Source organism: Lithobates pipiens, unplaced genomic scaffold (assembly GCF_037356315.1).
Source record: "Lithobates pipiens isolate NorthernLeopardFrog02 unplaced genomic scaffold, aLitPip1_a1.2 Scaffold_28, whole genome shotgun sequence".
NCBI classification, from domain to species: domain Eukaryota; kingdom Metazoa; phylum Chordata; class Amphibia; order Anura; family Ranidae; genus Lithobates; species Lithobates pipiens.
The window spans coordinates 164,418,630-164,440,247 of NW_027507789.1; the positions used below are offsets into that span (position 1 = coordinate 164,418,630).

General features: G+C 39.7%; 1 protein-coding gene across 3 annotated transcripts in view; it reads left to right on the top strand.

Annotated features, from left to right (window-relative positions):
- THRA (thyroid hormone receptor alpha) overlaps positions 1-18,551 on the top strand; it is a 346,141-nt gene extending 327,590 nt beyond the window's left edge. For all 3 annotated transcript variants that reach the window (XM_077459824.1, XM_077459826.1, XM_077459825.1), the window contains exon 10: positions 1,474-18,551. In XM_077459824.1, the coding sequence (XP_077315950.1) occupies positions 1,474-1,724 (251 nt within the window). In that variant the 3' untranslated portion in view covers positions 1,725-18,551. The remainder of the gene's footprint in view (positions 1-1,473) is intronic.
- The last annotated feature ends 3,067 nt before the right edge of the window (positions 18,552-21,618 follow it).

Consider the following 21,618-nt stretch of genomic DNA (forward strand, 5'->3'; position numbering starts at 1 on the left):
TCAAGACCTCTGTTGCAGGTGAGGGAAGATGGATGTTACATGGTATCTTCAAGGGTCAAGTCTTGATTTTAGTGGTTCTTTTTCAGGGACCACTCACTTCTCACTCCTTAGTGAAGTCCTTTGTACAGGGGGTCATTCATATTGTTTCTCCTGTTCATTCCCCAGTGACGCCGTGTGATCTCAACCTGGTTCCATCAGTTCTTCAAAAACCTCCATTTGAGCCTATTAGGGATATTTTCTGTCTGTCCTTACTTGCAAGGTTGCCTTCCTCATTGCCATTACCTCTGAGTTTCATAGTTGGCATCCTTAACCAGTAAAGAACCCTCTCTTGTGCTTCGCAAACATGGGGTTGTTTTGAGGCCTTTCTTCTTCCCAGGGTGGTTTATTCTATTAATCTTAGCCAGGACATTTTTCTACCATCCCTCTGTCCTACTTTTAATCATCTTAAGAAGGTTTCCCTCCATTGTATGGATGTGGTGTGTGAAGTTTTCTCTCATTTGCATCCGCCTTTCAATAGTAGACAATCTTGAAGGTTCCTGTAAGTCACTGCTTGCTTCCTTTTCCACTATCTCTAGGTGCATTGACAGTTCATCATCCAAGGTTTTGACCTCAAATACAAGGTGTCCACTTTCCCAGTCAAAGCACACTCCACTAGATCGCTTAGTGCTTTATGAGTTTTTCAGCACCAGGCATCCTTTTCCCAGATATGTACATTAAGTTTTACCAGGTGGATTTTCAGGCCTCAGCTAATGGCAGCTTTAATTGTAAGGTTCTTCAGGTGGCTTTGTTAACCTGTCTGTTTTTGTCAGTCTGTTAGATTTTGTTGTGTTGCCCACCCCTTAGTTGGGCTGCTTTTGGACGTCCCAAAGTACCTAAATACTGTCCCGTAATGTATGAATAAGAAAATAGAACTTTTGACTTACTGCAAAATCCTTTTCTTGGAGTACATTACAGGACACAGAATGAGTATTCAGATACGTTGGGAAATAATTTATTTTTTATTTTTTTAAGGGTTTTTTATTCTAACAGATTACTCAGTGTTGTGTGGAGATAGTCAGGGTTTAAATTCCTGCAGGGTTTGTAATGACTGGGCTGAGCTTTCCTTATTTAACAAAGCAAAATATATATTCAAGACTGAAAACAATGGCACTGTATCATCTGCCCTCTAGTGGATTCTATAAATGATTACATGAGGAGAATCTCTTAAAGGGAACTGGTCATCCTTGTTTCACTAATTTCTGAGTTACTGACCCATAACAAACAAGTGGACAGTGCTGTCACCTGATATGCATAGACTTGGTGTGGATCAGTATAGTGAAATCACCCTGCTACACTTTACCCAAACCAAAGGATTACATTTTTCATTTCAGAGTGCATCTTAGTTTAGGTCTCTCTCATGTAATGTTTTGTAAAAGACTATAGTAATTTGCATTTTGAATTGTTCATTCTAATTTCCATCTCTTTATTCCTTAGACCGGACGGGTTTGATCTGCACAGATAAGATAGAGAAATGTCAGGAGACTTACCTCCTCGCCTTTGAACACTACATAAATCATCGCAAACACAACATTCCCCACTTCTGGCCCAAGCTCCTGATGAAAGTGACTGACTTACGTATGATTGGAGCCTGTCATGCCAGTCGCTTCCTGCACATGAAGGTTGAGTGCCCCACAGAGCTCTTCCCACCGCTGTTCCTTGAGGTGTTTGAGGACCAGGAAGTCTAAAGGGCAGTGGAGATGGGTAGAGAGGAAAGGGAATTGCTTGGCTCTATTTTAACCTGTCATCCCTTACAAGGCTCTCATGTCCTGCGAAGGATAAAAGGGAGTGGCTGGAATAGCCCTTCTGAAATCGAAAACTGCCATTGAAAGTCGGCACAAGCCAGAATGGAAGCTCCCAGTCTTGACATAATTGTACATCAGATCAACAGTTCTTCAGCCACGCTCTTGGCTCAATCTGAAGGAAAGAGTATTAGAGTCTCCTTTGCTGTCATTGTTGTGCACCCAACAGTTTTATTCTGGAAGAAATCACCTTTTTTTCATCATTTCTTCTGAAACCAATCTGGTACACTAAGACCCTATTGAACGGAAGTTTTCTCTACAACCTAAGTTCACCATGAGTGACATGGTCATTTCAGATATGGGATAGGTACAACACGAGTGAGACTGAAAGTTCTCTTGCTCCCCCCATAAAAAAAAGTCTGTGTGTATGTATGTATGTGTGTATATAATATATAGAGAGATATATTTGTGTATACACACATATATGGTATGTATGGCTGAGAAGAAGAAGAAGATAAGAGCTTCAATAAGCTTGGCCTTGTTAATCTGAGATGTTTTGCAGACTCAGGACCATCGACAGTTGTCATGTCAGCTTCTTCCTTGGCTAAAGCTGTCCTGTCTTATGTTATGCAGTGTCAAGCTGCGACGCGAGGTTTCCTCTCGCCTTTCTGTAATACCAGAACTGTCTACTTGTCCCGGTTTTGTGAGCTGAGGATTTGTTACAGAACAGAAAGCATTAACACACTGCTCCATTTGGTGTGGTGTACCTAGAAATATCTGATTATGCTATAGATCTATATATATATATCTACCAGCAGGCACGTGATGACTAAAGTTATTCAGCATAGATCAAGAGCTGCATGTTATGACAGTGTTCTGCTGCCTTGCGCACAAGCAGTAAACCTAAAATACTTCGTTATATCTAAAAGAGCTAAAATAGCTATACATGTATACAAAAGTATTCACACCTGAAGAGAAATTGACATAGTTGAAGTTTTACATGTGTAATCTACTGTTGGCAGTTAATATTTAATTGTGGGAATATTGTACAGGAGGTTAGCTCTGTGTAGGTAATGACCCCCCCCCCCCCCCCAAATAACTACATTTACCATTTTCATTATCTTTATGCCATAGGCATCCAGGGCGCAACTAGAAGCTCTTTTATTTAAAGCAACTTGACATTTTATATATACTAACCCATTAAGGTTCAAATGGTCCTGTGTCGGAGGCCTTTAGTAACTGGATGTTCACATACATGTGCTGATACCCTACAAGCATGCAGTTACTCCATATCTCCACATGGTCATTGGCACAAACACAGGGAAACTATGCCCAAGAATACTCAATATGGCCATTAGTCATTATGCTTTTGCCATGGTGCCCAGATCTTCCTCATTTCATCATTGCTCAAGGCATTCATCAGTAGGTATCTTTAGGGACATCTAGCAGAATGAGATTTGCCTTGTGGGTTATCTTTTGCGTTTAAGCTATTTCAAGGATTACAGTAGTTCATATGAGAATATCATGCAGAGACAAATTGGTACTTATATGTATATATTTTGCACAATCAGATATCATCCCCCAAGCTCTGAAACACCTATGCAGGTTGCGTTGGGTCAGTTTGCATTTCCTCTGAATAGAGGAGGCAATTTTTGGAATGTTGAGTTTTCTATGTGTGATGAAAGCATGCCCACGCACAGAATTCCCTCTATGGCACCCTCGGTTATGTGAAAACCACACCCACTTGGGTCGAAAAATTGCACCAAAGCCACCCTTTTGTCACCTCCCTTTCTTTCTAGACTGTCATGCGGAAAACCAGAGACCCTCACCAGCTAAGCAAACCAAAAATTTTCTAAGAAGCACTTTTTAAAGCGCCATTATTGCATATTTTAACCCTTCTTTTGCTGCTCTCTTGCACCATTCTCTGGATCTTTAGTAATGCGATACTTTGTGTCTTTATGAAGTTCCAGGCCTTATTGTATAGCAAGTGACATCCTTGGCCTAACCCACTTTTTGGGTTGCTTTGCAAATAGTAGGGGGTAGATCCCCATTGTAATGTAGACTGTAACTATGCCCAATCCTTTCTTCTTGCACTTTGCAGAAAAGCACTTCTTACCAATGATGATCTCCAATTTATGTTTGAATGTTTTAGTTCTGAAATAAGCTCAACTTTAAAAACAAAAAAGCACTTATTTTTTCCTTTACATCCCATATTTATTGTTTTTAAAGAACTCAGCGCTGAACTTGAAAAAGACTGTGTTCTTATAGTTAGCACTTACAGTACCAAAAATGTATTTGTCATTGAGGAAAAAACTTTAAAAATAGCATTGCTAGAATCTCTGAATTACTAATGTAGGTAAAGGCGCACCAAGAAAGCAAAAAACTTTCATATCCCATAAAAACCAATCAGATGGTATGTTTGGTCAAATCAGAACAAAGTCTCTTAATTGTGCTGTATTAGCTGCACTATAAATAAAATTTTATAGCTGGGTTTTACCTACACTTATAGAGGCCCATAAATAGAAAAATAAATTTAAACACGCCCAACTTTAAAGGATAATTTCACCTTTTTCTAGAAAAAATTATAAATGCACATATCTTTGCAGGAAAAAAAAAATGTGCATTGATTATTTTTTCCTGTAGGAGCCTGGAAAGCATTACATCCGTGATCAGTGGATCAGGAGTGCAGTTTCACGCTTCTGCAGACAAGCCCTGCAGCTTTCAGCCCGTACCGCCATATGAGCTGTTAGTTTGAAAGTTGAGCGCTTGTAAATGAACTATGAGTGTGCTCATTAATGCCCTCACAGTTCATTCAGAACTGCAAGCCCTCTGCCACGGTGGCTGGCAGTACTTGCAGTTCATTAGTTCATAGGAAATTGTGAATGAATGACGTGGCCTTGTGGGCGCTGTTTTTGAATTGTGACAGCAGGTGTGGGGAGAAGAACCCCACCCGCTGATACATTGAGGGAGGAAATTAGGGGAGAGGCAGCAGGAGCTGTAACATGTTCCAGCAGGCAAACTTATTCTTTAACCCTTGCTGCAGCATGCATGTTTACACACAACCTCCTCTTCCCTGAACTAAAGCTTGTCCCCCATCAAGCCTGGAGCATTTGGAAGTTATGTATGCTATGAGCTGGGAGAACAGCCGAGTTCCTCATGTCTGTGGTCTGATAGATTACAGCCATTGGTATACCCCCTTTGTTATAGTCTTTTGAACCCTTCTTGTTGTACCCTTGGGAGATTTTAGCTGCTGCCAAAATATAAATATTTTGGCTCACAAATTAAAGCACTTAATATGTAGTATTTTCCACAATTTAAACCCCTTTCCCCATTTTTTTTCTTTTTTTTCTTAGTTTTAGGGTTCAACATTTTCCGCAGGCAGATCCCCATCCTCATCCCTTCACCCCCAAAAGCCGAATTAACAAAGCACTTAATTATACATATGCATGTATATATACACGTTTCCTTTTATAAAGCCCAAATATGCAGATTATTGTTTGTTACAAATTTGTATTCATATTATTTGGAAGCGAGGTTGGCTCTGCAAAAGGGAATTCTGTGCCATTAGCTGGGGATACAAATATTGCATTTGATACTGTGCTGTCAACAGAGACATCAACTAAGCCCAGATGTTCTATTTTTCCCTGAAATAATAGTTGTAGAATATGAAGCTCAGAGGAGCAGAGCAGGCAGTGGTTGGTATATTATCAAAAAGTGTGCTAAAAACATTTTTCTAAATCGCCATGAAGATATATGTATTCATGTACCTAAAAAGTGCCCGCTTGGGTGATTCTTAGGCAGCACAAGTTTAGCAGAAGAGAAAGATGGGTCATCGGCCTGGAGAATCCAACATGACCTGATGGCTCTCACACTCTTCTTGATCGTTTCATTGACATTGCAATTGTTGTCAAATGATGGTAGAACCACAAGAATCATATTATGAAAATCTGCTGTATAGGATGACAAAAAAACGAATTTCATAATCATTTGTCCAGTAACCTGGGATTAGTTGATGTCTGCTTCTTCATTATGGGAAACCTGTTGTTAGATCATTCCACTACCAGAGAGAATTCTAAGCTGAGAACTATAAAGAAAAACAAACCCAAAATGAATCTGCTTTCCTTTCAAATGTAAGCTATAGGCATATTTAGCATATTACACCTATTAGATGCTGACTGCAGTCATTTTGGTACAAAAAACATTTTTAATCTATATCAAGCTATTTCCAAGGATGCATATATAACTTTTCTATCAAAAGGTGCTTTTTTCTCTCTGGTTTTGGGTGGTGCTAAGTTTTCTCGCAGCTAAATTACAACAAAACACTCTGCATCTGCTTTACCTCAGCTATTTAGGAAAGGAAAAATGTTTTGTTTTTTGAAATAGTGTTTCTTAGTTCTGGGCTCTGTTGACGGTCAGCCTTTTGCACTGCCGACTGCCAATGTGGCCCCGAGCACACAGCTATCTCTCTTAGCTTAACGTCTGCGGACTGGACGTTAAAAAGATAAAAAGGTCCGGTCCACTCAGTGGACATTAAAACTTCCAGGCCTTAGAGACCTGGCTAATTAACCCAGAATCCCTTTCACCTCTGCCCTCTTGTCTATCTCTGTTTTGTCTTTGCAAACCGGTGTGCTTAGCACACCCTAAATAAGAAAACAAAAATTTGTATATATTTGTATATATGTGCTGCTGTGTGTTCACCTGTAAGGTGGCTACATCTTGTTTGTTGTTTTTTCCTTTCATTCTTGTAACTTTGTTTCATTTACTTTTAAAGCCCCTTTGCTGCCGAAAAACTCTCAAAGGCACTTGAGGGGATGCAGGCTTGTTCTTTTCTTTCAGAATACGGCTGGAGGGGAGGTTAAATTACAAAAAGATCAACAAGGAGTTGGTTGGTTCTTGCAACAGGTAGCAATACTGAGTACCTCAGTAGCCTTGTACCTTACCCTTTTGTTCATCTGCATATTGGGTTACAGGAACATATCCTAACAGAGGGGTCTAGAATTAACTCTTTGCTCCCAACTTCACAGAGGAGTCTCCGTGCCTGTTTTTTCTCACCCGCTTACTACAGAATGATTTTGTGGATGGGTTCACGACTGAAGTTGGGAGCCATCAGCTGAGAACAATTATTTAGCTGTTAGGAATGACATTTGTACAACCAGTAGGGCTATGAGAATGATATTTAAGCCTTGAATTAACAAACCCACCAGCTTCTTATGGGGACATATCTCCAATACTTCACTAGGGTGTTCTCCAAACAGTACAGCTTGGACTGACACTTTTTTTTTTTTTTGCTCTTGGGGAGGTGACATCAACCACAACCTGCAGCCAGTTTTCTTCTTCCTGTCCAGACCTGATCTCTGGTCGCACATCTAATTACATTGAAAACAAGATTCATGGAGGGCACATCAGTGAAGATTTGAGGCCACCACATCTCTAGAGAACCCAACGACTCTGAAGGTTGGCCAGCTTCCTAATGACTAGCTGCATACAGAATCTCAAGGCTGAACGCCGCTGAACTTTTTGCCAGGATTGTGGACCTCCCCTAAATGCCAACTTCTCTACACTACATATATAACTCTCTCCGAGAGATTTCTTTTTTTTCCCCCATACATTCATTATGTTTAGAAGAGAAAACTATTAAACTGACAGTAAATGGAGGCGGCGTGATTTGCACGCCAGGAACGAGGAGGTGAGCTAAAAACACCAAGCTCACGCTCCCACCTCGCACACATACACTTTACTCACAACCGAGATTAAACCAGGAAGATGTTTGTTTGTTACTTTTTTTCTCATACACTCATACCTCAACCACCGCAACCCTTCCCCGTCTCTCTCCTGCCGACCTCACTGTCGTGGCTCAGGGTGAGAAGTTTGTATTTGGAACTCTATGGACTATCAATTCTCACCAGCTGAAATAGCTAAAAACGGGGTCTCTACAGAAAATATCCATGCACAGGAGTGGACAGATGGGACATTCACTGAACTTAATTAAAAAGAATAAAATATATATAAAAAAAACAGGGGGATACCAAAGCTCTCCCTTCATATTTCTATCTACAGCATAAAAAGAAAAAAAAAAAACACAAGGACTGTCTCAGCCACAGATGATTGATCCTACAGACCTCAACAGTGTGCCTCCTCCAGCCCCATGCAAGAAAAACAAGGATTTAATAACAAAGACTTTTTTTAATTCATTTTAGATACCTTTTTTACCTTTCAAAGTAATTTGATGGGATTTTTTTTGTTTTATTTCCTTATTAATCCCAAATCTGTGGGGTAAACACGTTGGGTTAAACAGATCTTAGCCATAATTTACAAAACAAACACTTTTACAGGAAAGTGGATGTTTTTATACATTTTCTTACGTTTTTCTTTTTTTTTCTTTACTAGGACAGAGGTGAAGGTTTGAGTCTTGCAGAAGCATCATCAACCATCACCTCTTTATAGTCTAAAGCTGGATACACACTATACAACTTTTGTTAGATTTCCTTTAGATTTATCTTCAACTATGTAGTGCAAGGGCCTTCCAGATTGCATAGAAATTGAAAGTTTTTAGGTTTGACCCCATATTATATGGTTTTGGTAAAGCTAAAGGAAAAAATCTAAAGAAAATGGTATAGTGTGTATCCAGCTTTAGAGGTGGGTACTTTAAAATTGGAGGGATGGAAAGCTGACGTGCTGCCAAGAGCAACTGGATTCCAACTGCCATTTCTACTGTGCAAGTCAGAAAGTTCATGGAAACATCATCTTAGTTGCAATGGCCAACACTGATGCTCTTAAAATTCCTCTATTTTTCGGTATTACCACTGTTCGAGTGCTTTATACTAAACTGTTATTGGGATTTGTGGGGAGAGGCCAATCTGGAATTATTTCACCTCTTTGCTTTCGGGAATATTCTGTGAGTTCAGTGGTTAACATTCCTCCCTTCAATACCCTTGTTTTCCCCATTAGAGATAATTTGAAATTTAAAAACATACTGCATTGTATTGCCTCAGCTTGCAATACAGGGCAGGAATGGGGGGGGCGCAAACCTATCTCCTACAGTGCTTTATACATCCTCAAAGCTCTGACCTGCAGATATGTTGGTTTATTCAAATATTATTGAAATATAGCTATATATAGATTTTTTTCTCTTTTGGTAAGACAAAAAAATAATGTGAGATTAACTTCTTCACTGCTGGAAAATACTACTGGGGCACTGAAGGGGTTAAAGGACACTGCTATGGCTTTCTTTCTATATTTTTTTTTTCCTTCTGTGGGTCAGAATCTGCTTTCTGTCTGGGAACACTCTCAGGTTCTATATGTTCCATGCCTCTGGACCTTAATTATTATGCAACCTAAGGCCGAGCTTCTGCGCTCACCAGTGAACTGAAACATATAGGAGTTGCGAGTACAGACACACACCCCTTTCCCTTTTCTGTCCATAAGATACCCCTCCAGCTTATCTGTATATTTATAAAGAATTGAGGAGTCTCACCTGACTCTGTCAGTGTACATATGAACCACAAAATGGAAGTCTTTGCTTGAACTTACTCTGCCTGAATTTGTGCACAAGTTGTTTTTCTCACAAGTGAAGAAAGATTCAAAAATATATATACGTATATATATATGTACGTATGCATACATCCACATTCTGGCCTGGGGTCATCCTGTCACTATAATACCCCTGTCCTACCATTTTGTTCCTCGTCTGGAATGTAGACATGAAAACCCTTCCATGCTTCTCTCTGGCAGGGTTAAGGTGCAGAGACACATTAGCTGCGTCACAACACAGGGTTAAAACAAAGCTCAATCTCAATGTTTTCTTGTATTTTAACTTCTTGTGGGAGGGTCTGTATATTTAGGTCTATATACGAAACACAAAACTATCAAAAAAAAAACGAAAAAAAAATAATTTTTTTTTTCATTTTACGGGTTTCCAAGCAGATCTTTCTCATTCTGTTCTTCAAGATAACCCATTAATTGCTGCGTTAGGCCATAAAGGCGGTACAGTTTATTCTTTAGACAGAGATTTATGTGATAAGATTTTTATACTTCTGGTGAGACATGGAGACATGCAGAAGTGGATTTGTCACCTGCACACTGTGGTGTGTCCATTTTGTTGAGAGAGTCAATGGTCAGAATACAGCTTTCACACAAAAAAAGTAATCCGAAATTTCTGAAACAAGTAAAGCGATTTTGTATGTCATGTTTCAGTGGTGCTCACTCCTTGTGAGTCAACAGACTGAATATGTTCAATGCCACAAAATGGGTGACCATCACTGTGTACAGGTGGTAGATGCACTTACGTGTGTCTGCACTGTACATTACAGGTGCATTATAGGTTGAATTCTATTGCAGGTGTATTATATTACTAAGGGCCTGAAAGCCAGATGATACCAGCCTGCCTGCTGACAGCCCTAATCACAGGTGACAGCCTGAATGTTTCCCCCCCCCCCCCCCCCAAGTACCCCCTCACTCAGGTTAGACTAGAGTTCAGCATCAGGGATGGTTGGAAAATAGTCATGAGGGAGGCCTATAATCCTGTTACCAAATCAAATCCAAAGACAACAGCAAGGTTTGCGGGATTTCCTCACATAGGCAACAAGGACGCTGCTTGGTTTTAAATGCCACATTATGATATTTGCTTCTTAATGGTGCAGAATGTATCTGCAATATTATGCCTGCACGTTAACAGCTAGCTTGCAACTTTTGTTGCCTCTGTATTGTGTGTGTATGTAGATGTGTGTGTATATGTATGTATGTATATATATATATATATATATATATATATATATATATATATATATATATATATATTCAAATACTATTTTATTATGCTGAGTGGCAACCTTATTATAGTATTCTAGGTTGTCAAAACCATCAGTGCTTATGTGATAAAATCTTGGAAGCTTGCACTTGCAGGTAGGCCTTTGAATGACCATAAGAAGGATTGTAAGTGGACCTTTCCTGTTCCTCATATACAGAAGGGTTCAGCCATTTTCTATAAGTCAAACCATTTATTAGCCTGTCTGATTACGACACTCAGTTATGTCATTTGTTCATAGCTTGTCAACAGGCCTGTTTGGACAAAGTGGTTGCCTTGATTGTATATGGGTGCTTGGTACACTTTAACGAAAGTATGCCTTTTGCTGGACATGGTCACGTCTGTTATACCCCCATACTATAAAATCTGTGTTACTGCCCCAACCCACTTTCCTTTCCAGCACTTGAAGGGTTACCAGGCAGGAATCAGTAGAAGAGCTATGCAAGTGGTGTTTAACTACGGTGGTTTAAAAAAGTGCTGTATTTACATTCCGTTCATAGGGCAATCTGCTCACAGGGAATATACTGGAGAGGATTGTGTATTGCCCATAGCTACCAAGCATTTTCTAGTGAAATTGAATGCCTGTTTGATTGCTATGGGCAATGGCAGTTTTCTTTTTCTCCAGTTGTTATAAATTAGCCCTATCCTTTCATGTCAGGGAAGCATCACATTTAGCCTCATGAAGGAAGATCAGGCACCATTTTCTTCCTTTCATGTTATGGGTGCGTTATGGAGAAATTAAAAAAGTTTGGTTGCTTTGGGCAACAAAAACAGTTTTGCCTCCAGATTTTAATCATAAGGACGCTTAGGGCATCTCAAACTGAATATGGCAGAAATTTCCTGTACTGTAAAGCATACAACTTTAATACGAGAGCTGAAGGTCACAGCTACAAAGTTATCTATAAATGCCCTCACAGTTTTGGCCTATATTCCAAATGTTGTGAACAGTTTGGCTCAGAGCAGGATCATTTTTTTTTTTTTTTTTAGATGTCTTAGAGGGAAACTAAAATATTTTTTCAGTAAATACACATTTTCAGTTAGGGCTGGTCCAGACTTATGCCGTTTCCATAAGTAAAGCTACATTAAATATTCCTGTCAATGTTCCATGTTCTAATAATTCTTGCTTCAGGCTTGGAGTCTCTTGTTTTCACTCAACCTATAGTCTCCATATGTTATATGCAAGAATGCCTACCCCTCAGTTTTCTAAAACCAATAAATCATTTTACTAAGATCGTCCATATCTTAATGAAACTTCCTCCTACATTAAAAAAAAACTAGTTTTTCTTTAAAATAAGCATTTCTAAATGTAATTGACAGCTCTACTTTATTAGACAAATCTATATCATCAGTCAAATACTTTGGCAAGCAAATGTTTAAATGGCATTTCCAGGAAGACTGAAATTTCTTTGACAAGAACCTGACCTATCCCATCCCCACCTAACACAGCGCCCAAACAGCAGGACTGTTCTAACTATAGAGAATATTTACATTTTAAGCCTGGTATGCACTATTCATATTTTTCCTTTCAACCCAGTTCTGGTCAGAGTCGCTGTGCTCACTGCGAAATAAGTATATTGATCTCCTTCGCTGAGCTATTGTGCTCTGACATTGGCTGAGAGCGCTGATCAGAAGCTGGTTTTCCAGCATACGCATCCCACAGAAGCCAGCCGAATGGCCAGCTTCTGTCAGCTAAACCAACCATTTTTTTGGGGGAAATGGCAAATATCTCCCGACATTTGGCCCATGTGTACCCAGCTTTAGCAGCAATTAGCGCTACAGATAAAATCTGCCTACTACAAATCCTACTTACTTCTGTTAGCTAGAGGATAGTGATATTCAATGGATCTCAGACCAAAATTCTTTTCTCACTCTATTCAAAACAAAAAAAAGTCTCTGGCTAGACTTGTATTTTAACATTAATTAGGGGGTCCATCTATAAACATGTTCACACAAGACTCACTTAAGATTCACACCTTTTTCGAACTGTATTCCTTCCTGGCTTAAAATTTTGTGAATACATTTATAAATCAACCCTTAAGTTTCAAATGTTACATAGAAGATTTTGACTTCAGAATACTACAAAGATGAAGCTTTTAGCCCTCGGCTTTCCAAAATACAGTGGAATCAGCCATCTTATGATTGACTAAGCATATAAGAATAAAGTTTAATCCGTTTTCTGGAAGCTGTGATTTAGCAAAAACAGTAACAACCTCTGCGGTTTCCAGATAGAAGCAAGTTTAAATGTCAAAAAATTGCCAATTCTCCAAGTCCATATAATTCAGGTTATATTTAACTTGTCAGTGCAGGAAAAGCCATTACGTGAGGTCAGTATTTTGGTGTAATAAAGATTTATTCACCATAATAGAGTTGTATGCTGCCATTTAGTCAATAGTATACAAAAATTATAATACAAGTGACAGAGTACTAATATTGGTGCACTATTCTATATTTTTATAGAACAGTAAAATTGTGATATTAGTAGGATAGTAAACAAACACTCTGTATAGCTATGCATGTAGAGTTCTAGAATTTCCCAAATGTTCATATTTATGCATATTCAAAAGACTGTTATCAGGTTGTGTCCTTTAACAGCTGTACGGTTAATAGTTCTGTACTGTGTACTCTTTAATAGATCGAGGGATGTGTTTATTAAAATGCTGAGGAAAGAATTGTTTCTTAAAGTTTGCCCCACTCACAGCAAAAAGTATCATTTCACTTATTCTTTTTATACTGGAATTAATAATGAAAGTTTTACTGGATGCCACAAAAAACACAAACCAAGGCTGCATTCAGATGGGCCAAAATGTTTGGCTAGTTTTCTGTGTTCAGATGTGGCTAAATAGTGTCTCTGGATGCAGCAACGCTCTGTGCTATAGTCGCATACAAACTGGCTAATTACCTGTGACCAAAACTCAGCTGAAACATCGACTCTGGGCACACAATGGCTGGGTCAGTATTCGACTGTAACCGCTCAGATAAGTGGTTAAATGAGAACAACAGTGGTGCCTGCCGTTGATTTGCACAGAGTGGCTGGTCAAGCACAAAGTCTGCAAGCAGCATTTACAACCGCTGCAGAGAATCGGATTCTTGTCAGTCTGACTGTAACTTGAAGCAGTTCCTCCCTTTCAAATGTATTCCACCCAAAAGTGATATTTCAGACATTGACTGCCAACTTGTTGCATGACTTGAGTCAGTCACAGGATCTTTTTGCCGTAGTTCATGGCTTGGTTTTTGCTCACGCTGAACCCTTTCCTCCTTCTTGTTGCATTCTCTGTAATATAAAATAGATACAAATCCCAACAAGGATGGAAAGACCCTCTTCATAATGGCTGCAGTTCACAAACGATCAGCACTCTGCATTACAATAGTAAGCAACAAACATAAAACAAAATCTTGACCGTAGTTAGCATTATTTATAGTTTTAAACATATGGGGGTTGATTTACTAAAGGTAGATATGCTTTTCCGTTTGCAAGGGAATTTTTCCCCTAGCTTAGTGAACAGGGGGAAGTTCTGACTTCCATCATCTGATCACGTGTAAGCAAAAAATACACGTGGAGAAAGGTAGATATGCTTTTCCGTTTGCAAGGGAATTTTTCCCCAAGCTTAGTGAACAGGGGGAAGTTCTGACTTCCATCATCTGATCACGTGCAAGCACGTGATTGGTTATTTTTTTGCAAAGTGAACTTTCACCACATTCATTAAGCTAAGGGAACAATTTAGTGCAAACTGAATAGCCTATTTGCCTTCAGTAAATCAATCCTATTATATAAAATTTAGTTTTTTGTTGCTACTTAAAAATAGAATGGCACGGGTATGGAATGCTACTGTAGCAAGACATATACTGCCTGTGCTGTGCATCAAGTCTGCACAGAAAAAGTGAAATTACACAGTTTGTGTTTGCGCCACGGATTATTATTTTTTTTGGAGTGTTCAAGTGCATAGATATCAATTCTGGAGTGCCTGAGAGATATAATTTTATTCTCCAGCATCTCCAGTAAACTGAAATATCCATTTTGGATGGAATGGTCCTTTAACAAATGAGGACAGGTGTCCTAACTAAATTGTTTAAAGTGAAATTGACGAAGTAGAGAAAAGGCACCATTCTTGACACCATTATTAGATATTCTTTAACTGGGCCACTGACTTTCAGGACAGAGATATATCAGCTGGTATTGTTAATGTATTTGCAGTATGTATGTGGTCATCCTACAACCATTTCAGTTGTCCTCTGGAAGTATGGTTTGGGGAGTCCAAGTGAAGGCAGGCTCATGCACAGTTTACCACTCTTCACTGTAACATTCATTCCCACAGAAACAAAAGACTACTTCTCTTTCTGAATAACAGCGGAATAATGGACAATGCATGGGAATGTGTCAATATATATATTGTCTTTTTACTATCACTACCTAATGTGTGAAAGACAGCTTTGACCACCCACAGCAATTAGCACAGCCTGACATTGTCGGCATATGTGTGTACTAGATGCCACTCGTCACTTGTCTTGAATGAGCCCTCGAGGAATAGGATTTTTACATGTGCTGTAACGCCCAGCAGCTCCATTTCTGTTTACTGAAGTCAGATCAGTTTGCGAAAAATTTTAATAGGTTGTTGTGGCTTACAGCACTTTACTTGTAGCTCCTTGCCTTATTTTAATGGCCTTTTAAATGTTTCCAAAAGTATTCATCTTACGTTCCTGGGTAAATTATGGTAAGGCATGTAGTGGACAGCATCCACCTCAGTGTTTGCTCCCCATCACCAGCCATTTACAGTAAAACAAATAAATAAAGGGGGGGAAAGTTCCAGAGCTGAGTTTGCTCATGTTCTACTTCTGGTTCTTCCCTGTGCACAGATTGCCCAGTCTCTTTACTTTTTTAACCTGCTGTGGTACCTACCGTGTCACACCTATCGCACACCAGCATCTACCTACACCTCAGATCCTACAGAGTTTATGCAGAATGCATTAAGTGGTATAGATAATCTTGCAGCCTTGCTTGTAATGCATGCACCATTTGCTGATTAGTCTGCAGGTTTATTAGTCACCCGTGACGTTGCAGTGCCACATTCATCTCTGTGCCGTTATAACACACCCCCACCACTCGGGGGAGCTTATGTCATGTTTTTTGGGGGTTGTGAGTTCTCATATTGCCTTTGATCCCATCAGTTAGATATCTTTGTAGGTGATATTAATGTCTTGTTCTACCACAACTACGTGTGGAGGTCATTTATACTCACACTTGGGGTTCTTTTTCAACAAACTTTCTGTATAAATAAATCAGCATTTTTACTTTTCCTCCACCTACCTCTGTGTACTTTAGTGAGCTTACAGAATTCCACAGACAACATAGGGTAACAGATTATTTTGCAATGTTTGTTTCTGGCCTCTGTAAGGGTTCATCCTCTAGGTCCTATATTAGGATTCCCAGTGGTTTAATAGTTACTGTTTTCTTTTTTTTATGTGTTTTCTTTTGTTTTGTTTTTTTCCTAGGTCAGCTCACTGCCCTTTTCACCAAAGGGAAGTTTGTGTACTTAGTTAATAGCTCAGATTTTGTTGTAACTCCTATTCTTTATTCCATGTGTATGCCTCAAAGGAACCTATGGTTGTACAGGAAGTGTGGTTTCAGGAGAGGAAAGATGACATTGGACATATATCCATTTACCTAGGTTGTATAGGAATGTTTGAAATTTTAGTGTAGGTTTACCAGTGCAGATGTATTGACTGGATGGTGACTGGCTGTGGGGGTGCTAGTGGGTTAACAAAAATCCCCTTTATATGGCACTTTTTACTTATCCCAAATAACAAGGTTGATACCCCAACCACTGACATGCACAACCCATTTAATATTGCCTTATCTGTCCTCAGCCCCTTCCTAACTTACCCCGTCCTCTCCCTAGACTCAGGCACGGTTTGCTTACACTAAAGAACTTTATATTCAGAATGATATATAGACTAGGAATGAGCAAGCCTGGCTTCTACTATGGGCAAGCCTGGAGGGTTCACATGCCATAGGCCCAGCCTACGCCATATGTATAGTATAAGGGATTACTTGAGCATTGGCCATCAGGATAGACTTAGTGCTGGGCTCCTATCTAGTATAGGGTGACCTCCTGTCTGGGCCATATCAGGCCAAGCTTAGCTAGTGTTTCATATTAATATAGAGTGGCCTGTAGATATTCTTCTTAACTCTCTTTACACTTGTTGCCCCATAGAGTTTTAAGATTTTAATGTATAGAAGGTAAGGCAATACTGGGTTCATATTGAAATATAGGACAGTGTCAGGCAGTCCTATAGCTCAATATTAGGCCAAGGTTATCCAACACACCTCCCTGAGGTCTAGTGTAACCTGTGTAATCGTACGTGTCTTCTTAGCCCAATATATATTTAGCTTTTCCATTTCTTTTAGTAGGCCTCTTTCATTTTTTATTGTTTTTGATTTGCAAAGCACCACACAACATAGTTGGTCAGCACTGCCTTACGATTCAATTTGGAGGTGGAAATATACTTTTCTAAACTTAATTTTTGCAATACATAGTACTGCAGAGCAGCATAGCAGCATTGCCTGGTCCTTACTTGTCAGAATGCCTTATAGACACAAGATAGGAAAGATGAATAGAGCGAGGAGGCTGATCCAAAAACTGGATGGAAGATAAAGTGAAGGTATAGTTTATAGTAAAAAATACAATTCCAGCTATTTCCTCCTTCAGGTCAGAAAATGAAATGATCCGATATGGTTATGCAGAATATCTACGCTGTATCCTTATTCCAGTTGTTACATATGAGCCCAAAGCAACCTCTTGCGCCCTTTAGACATGTATGTACCTAAGAGACTAGCTCTACAGCAGCATGGCACTAATGGCTTAAACAACATATTAGAAATGAAAGCCAAGCAATGGTGCCAATCTCTAAAATTTATATTAAGTTTAGGGTTGATACCAAATAGAGTATATTTTCCCTTTAATCATTTTGCCTTTTTTTTCTTTTTTAAAATTGGGAAACATGTATAAACCAGAGGAATTGTTTACCCCAAATGGGGGGTATTTTCCCTCTTCATGCCATTAGGAAGGGGACTTCGGCCCCTTCTGTAATCTTATCTATGCTTTGATGTTCTATGAAACAAAAAAAGGAAAAAAAAACAAAGGGGGTTAACTGTTGTCTAGTAATGTCTGTGTCTATGTATCTTTTCAGGGACTCCCCCAAACCCCTTCTCTTTTCTGATTTCTCTCCGTTTTTTCCCCCTATCCTACAAAGAAATATTGCCTGTCTATTTTTTTACTGTAATCTTTATATGCAGAGAGCCTATAAATGCTGTATTAAAAAAAAGAAAAAAAAAATGAAAATGCCATGCTAACATTTAGGATTTTTTAATGTCTTTCTCCCTTTTCCTTCTCTATAGTGTTGTGCTCCTGAAATTTCTTGAATTGAACAGCTCTTTGAACGCTGAGGCGGGGGGGGGGGAGTCAGTCTGCACCCAGAATTATCAGAGAGAGTTAGCACCTGCAAGGCTGTCCCACTGCCTGGCATAAAATGGTGGCAGTGGAATGGTTACACGGGAGGGAGTGCAAGCTCAGGGCTTTTTGGTATGTTAACTCTTTCTATGGAAACAAGGCTGATTCCCCCGTCCCCTCTTCTATGTTTTTGTTTTTATAAGCTTTTACCTTCAGTAAAATAGGCTAAGTTATTAATATTAAACATCATATACACACACACAACTTACCTCAGATCAATGGCAGGAGGGTGGTAACGTGAGAATGGAGTTGGGGGGGAATGAATAATCTAACCACCCACCTCCTTGCCCTCTCTGTCAGTTACCCTCTGAAATCTCCCTCTCCCTAAAACCATGTTGTTCCCTGTTTTCTAGATATTCCTCCCCCCCACATGCTTTGTTTTATTTTTTATGGTCCCGTTTTTCGAGGCCCGAATGTCCTTTCCACCAATAAATTGTAAGCTTTGTAATTACGTGTTGCAATGCATTCTGAGTCTTGTCTTTCTTTTCTGTGGGGCAAGGTGGGAGGGTTGGGCTTGGAAATAGTCATTGACAGTGTGTTTTCATTATCCTGCCTCAGCCAGGAGATCTGATAAAGACTGCCTTTGCAGCTAAGGGGCTACTGCAGATAAAAACAAACTGTGCAGTTTTGGCCAAAGTTGAAAAATGCCCTTGCTTTAGGTGTGGGTCAGTGAAAAAAGTATTTGATACCCTGTTGATTTTGTACGTTTGCCCACTGACAAAGAAGTGATCAGTCTATAATTTTAACTGTAGGTTAAAATGTTAACGGTGAGAGAGACAGTAAACAACAAAAATATCCAGAAAAACGCATTTCAAAAAAGTTATAAATTGATTTGCATTTTAATTAGTGAAATAAGTATTTGATCCCCTATCAATCAGCAAGATTTCTGGCTCCCAGGTGTCTTCTATACAGGTAACGAGCTGAGACACTCTTTTAAAAGGAGTGCTCCTAATCTCAGCTTGTTACCTGTATAAAAGACACGTGTCCACAGAAGCAATCAGATAACAATCTCTCCAACATGGCCAAGACCAAAGAGCTGTCCAAGGATGTCGTGGTAAAGATTGTATACTTAGAAAACGCTTAAATGGGCTACGAGACCATTGCCAAACTGCTTGGTGAGAGGTTGACAACAGTTGTGCGATTATTCGTAAATGTAAGAAGCACAAAGTAACTGTCGATCTCCCTCGGTCTGGGGCCCTATGCAAGATCTCACATTGTGGAGTTTCAATGATGATGAGAGCGGTGAGGAATAAGCCCATAACTACATGGGGGGGAGAGAATCTTGTCAATGATCTCAAGGTAGCTGGGACCATAGTCACCAAGAAAACAATTGATAACACACTACGCCGTGAAGGACTGAAATCCTGCAGTGCCCGCAAGGTTCCCCTGCTCAAGAAAGCACATGTACAGGCCCATCTGAACTTTGCTAATGAACATGTGAACGATTCAGAGGAGAACTGGGTGAAAGTGTTGTGGTCAGACAAGACCAAAATCAAGCTCTTTGGCATCAACTCAACTTACACTGTTTGGAGGAGGAGGAATTCTGCCTATGAACCTAAGAATACCATCCCCACCACAAAACATAGAGGTGGAAACATTATGCTTTGGGGGTGTTTTTCTGCTAAGGGGACACGACAACTTCACTGCATAAAAGGGATGATGGATGGGGCCATGTACTTTCAAATCTTGGGTGAGAACCTTCTTCCCTCAGCCAGTGCATTGGAAATGGATCTTCCAGCATGACAATGACCCAAAACACACAGCCAAGTCAACAAAGAAGTGGCTCAAGAAGTACATTAGGGTCCTGGAGTGGCCTAGTCAGTCTCCTGACCTTAATCCCATAGAAAATATGTGAGCTGAAGGTTTGAGTTACCAAACATCAGCCTCAAAACCTTAATGACTTGGAGAGGATCTGCAAAGAGGACTGGGACAAAATCCCTCTTGAGATGTGTGCAGATGTGGTGGCCAAATACAAGAAACCTCTGACCTCTGATTGCCAACAAGGGTTTTGCCACCAAAATAATAAGTCATGTTTAGTGAAGTCAAATACTTATTTCACACATTAAAATGCAAATCGTTTTATAACTTTTTTGAAATGCGTTTTTCTGGATATTTTTGCTGTTATTCTGTCTCTCACTGTTAAAATAAACTTGCCATTAAAATTATAGACTGATCATTTTGTCAGTGGGAAAATGTACAAAATCAGCAGTTGATCAAATACTTTTCTCTTACTGTACTTCCTGAATCCTGACTGAAAAACTCCTAGAGATGGCATCATTCTGTCCTGCCTTGCTGCTAGGATGTTACTAAGACACTGCCACCTGTTACTGTTTGCCCTCACCATCGCAGGAGCAAGCTCTTAAATTCTGAGCTCAGAGCTGCAGGGGGGAGAAAGCACTTTAAGGCTGGGTTCACACTGCTGCGGTGACGAGATCGAATGTGATTCGCACCGCCATGTACTTTCAAATCTTGGAAATCACATCCGATCTCTGTGCGATGCGAGTTCAGCCATACAGATAGTATGGCTGAATTTGCATCGCATCCGTCCCAAACTCGCACAGGACCCTTTTTTTGGTCTACAGAATCGGATCGCATGGGTGTTCACACCATGCGATCAGATTCCTGTCCAAGTTTGCAGATCGCACTGCGATATGCGAACTGATCTGGGGGTGTCATTAACTTTTCACTGACACTCCCAGCAGTTTGCATAGGGCAGTGTGAACTGTCGCCGGGAGGCATGCGATGCAGCAACCCGCTGCGGATTCGCAGCGTTCCCGCATCGCAGCAGTGTGAACCCAGCCTTAAGGTGGTTTATATCAGAGAAAGAGCTTGATACTGTGGTAGCACATGTGAAAAGTAACAGCTGGGATTAACGACATCCTAGCAACAAGACAAGATGTGATGATGTCACCTGGGAGTTTTTCAGCCAGGCTTCAGGTGGTATGCAATTGGCCTACACTTATAGCAAAGGCATAGCTGTACAATTTGTTTTTTACAGACATCCCTTACCTGCATAGGCAGTTTTTCGGTAAAGGTGAACTATACCGTTAAAGTCTAAATGTGGAAGATTTTAAATTTCTGTCTGGTTTGTCTGTGACATATAAAACTATATATATATATATATATATATATAAATGGAGGATGTTGTCACCAGGACAGCAATAAAACCGTGTCAGAGGTTTTAACCCTTCCACGCTCCACTGAAATGTTTTTGTACATATATCCCTCTTGGAGAAATATCAGCGACATGATGAGAAATCTTTCCAATGGAGACAAACGGCAATAAAACCTGACTGAGGCTCTAAACTTCATACTAAACATGTGCAATTATTTTCATAACAAATTGATATTCGGACGAATTTTGCATCATTCGGATGCATCCAAATGTCCGAATAAAAAATAACTAATACGAAAGAAATGATAGCAGATATAACAAATGAATTTGACATGATTCGGTAATTCATTAAAGATCTAATGAAAAAAACGTCAACTCAAAATAAAGCTTACAGTTCAATCAGCTGATTCATTTTTG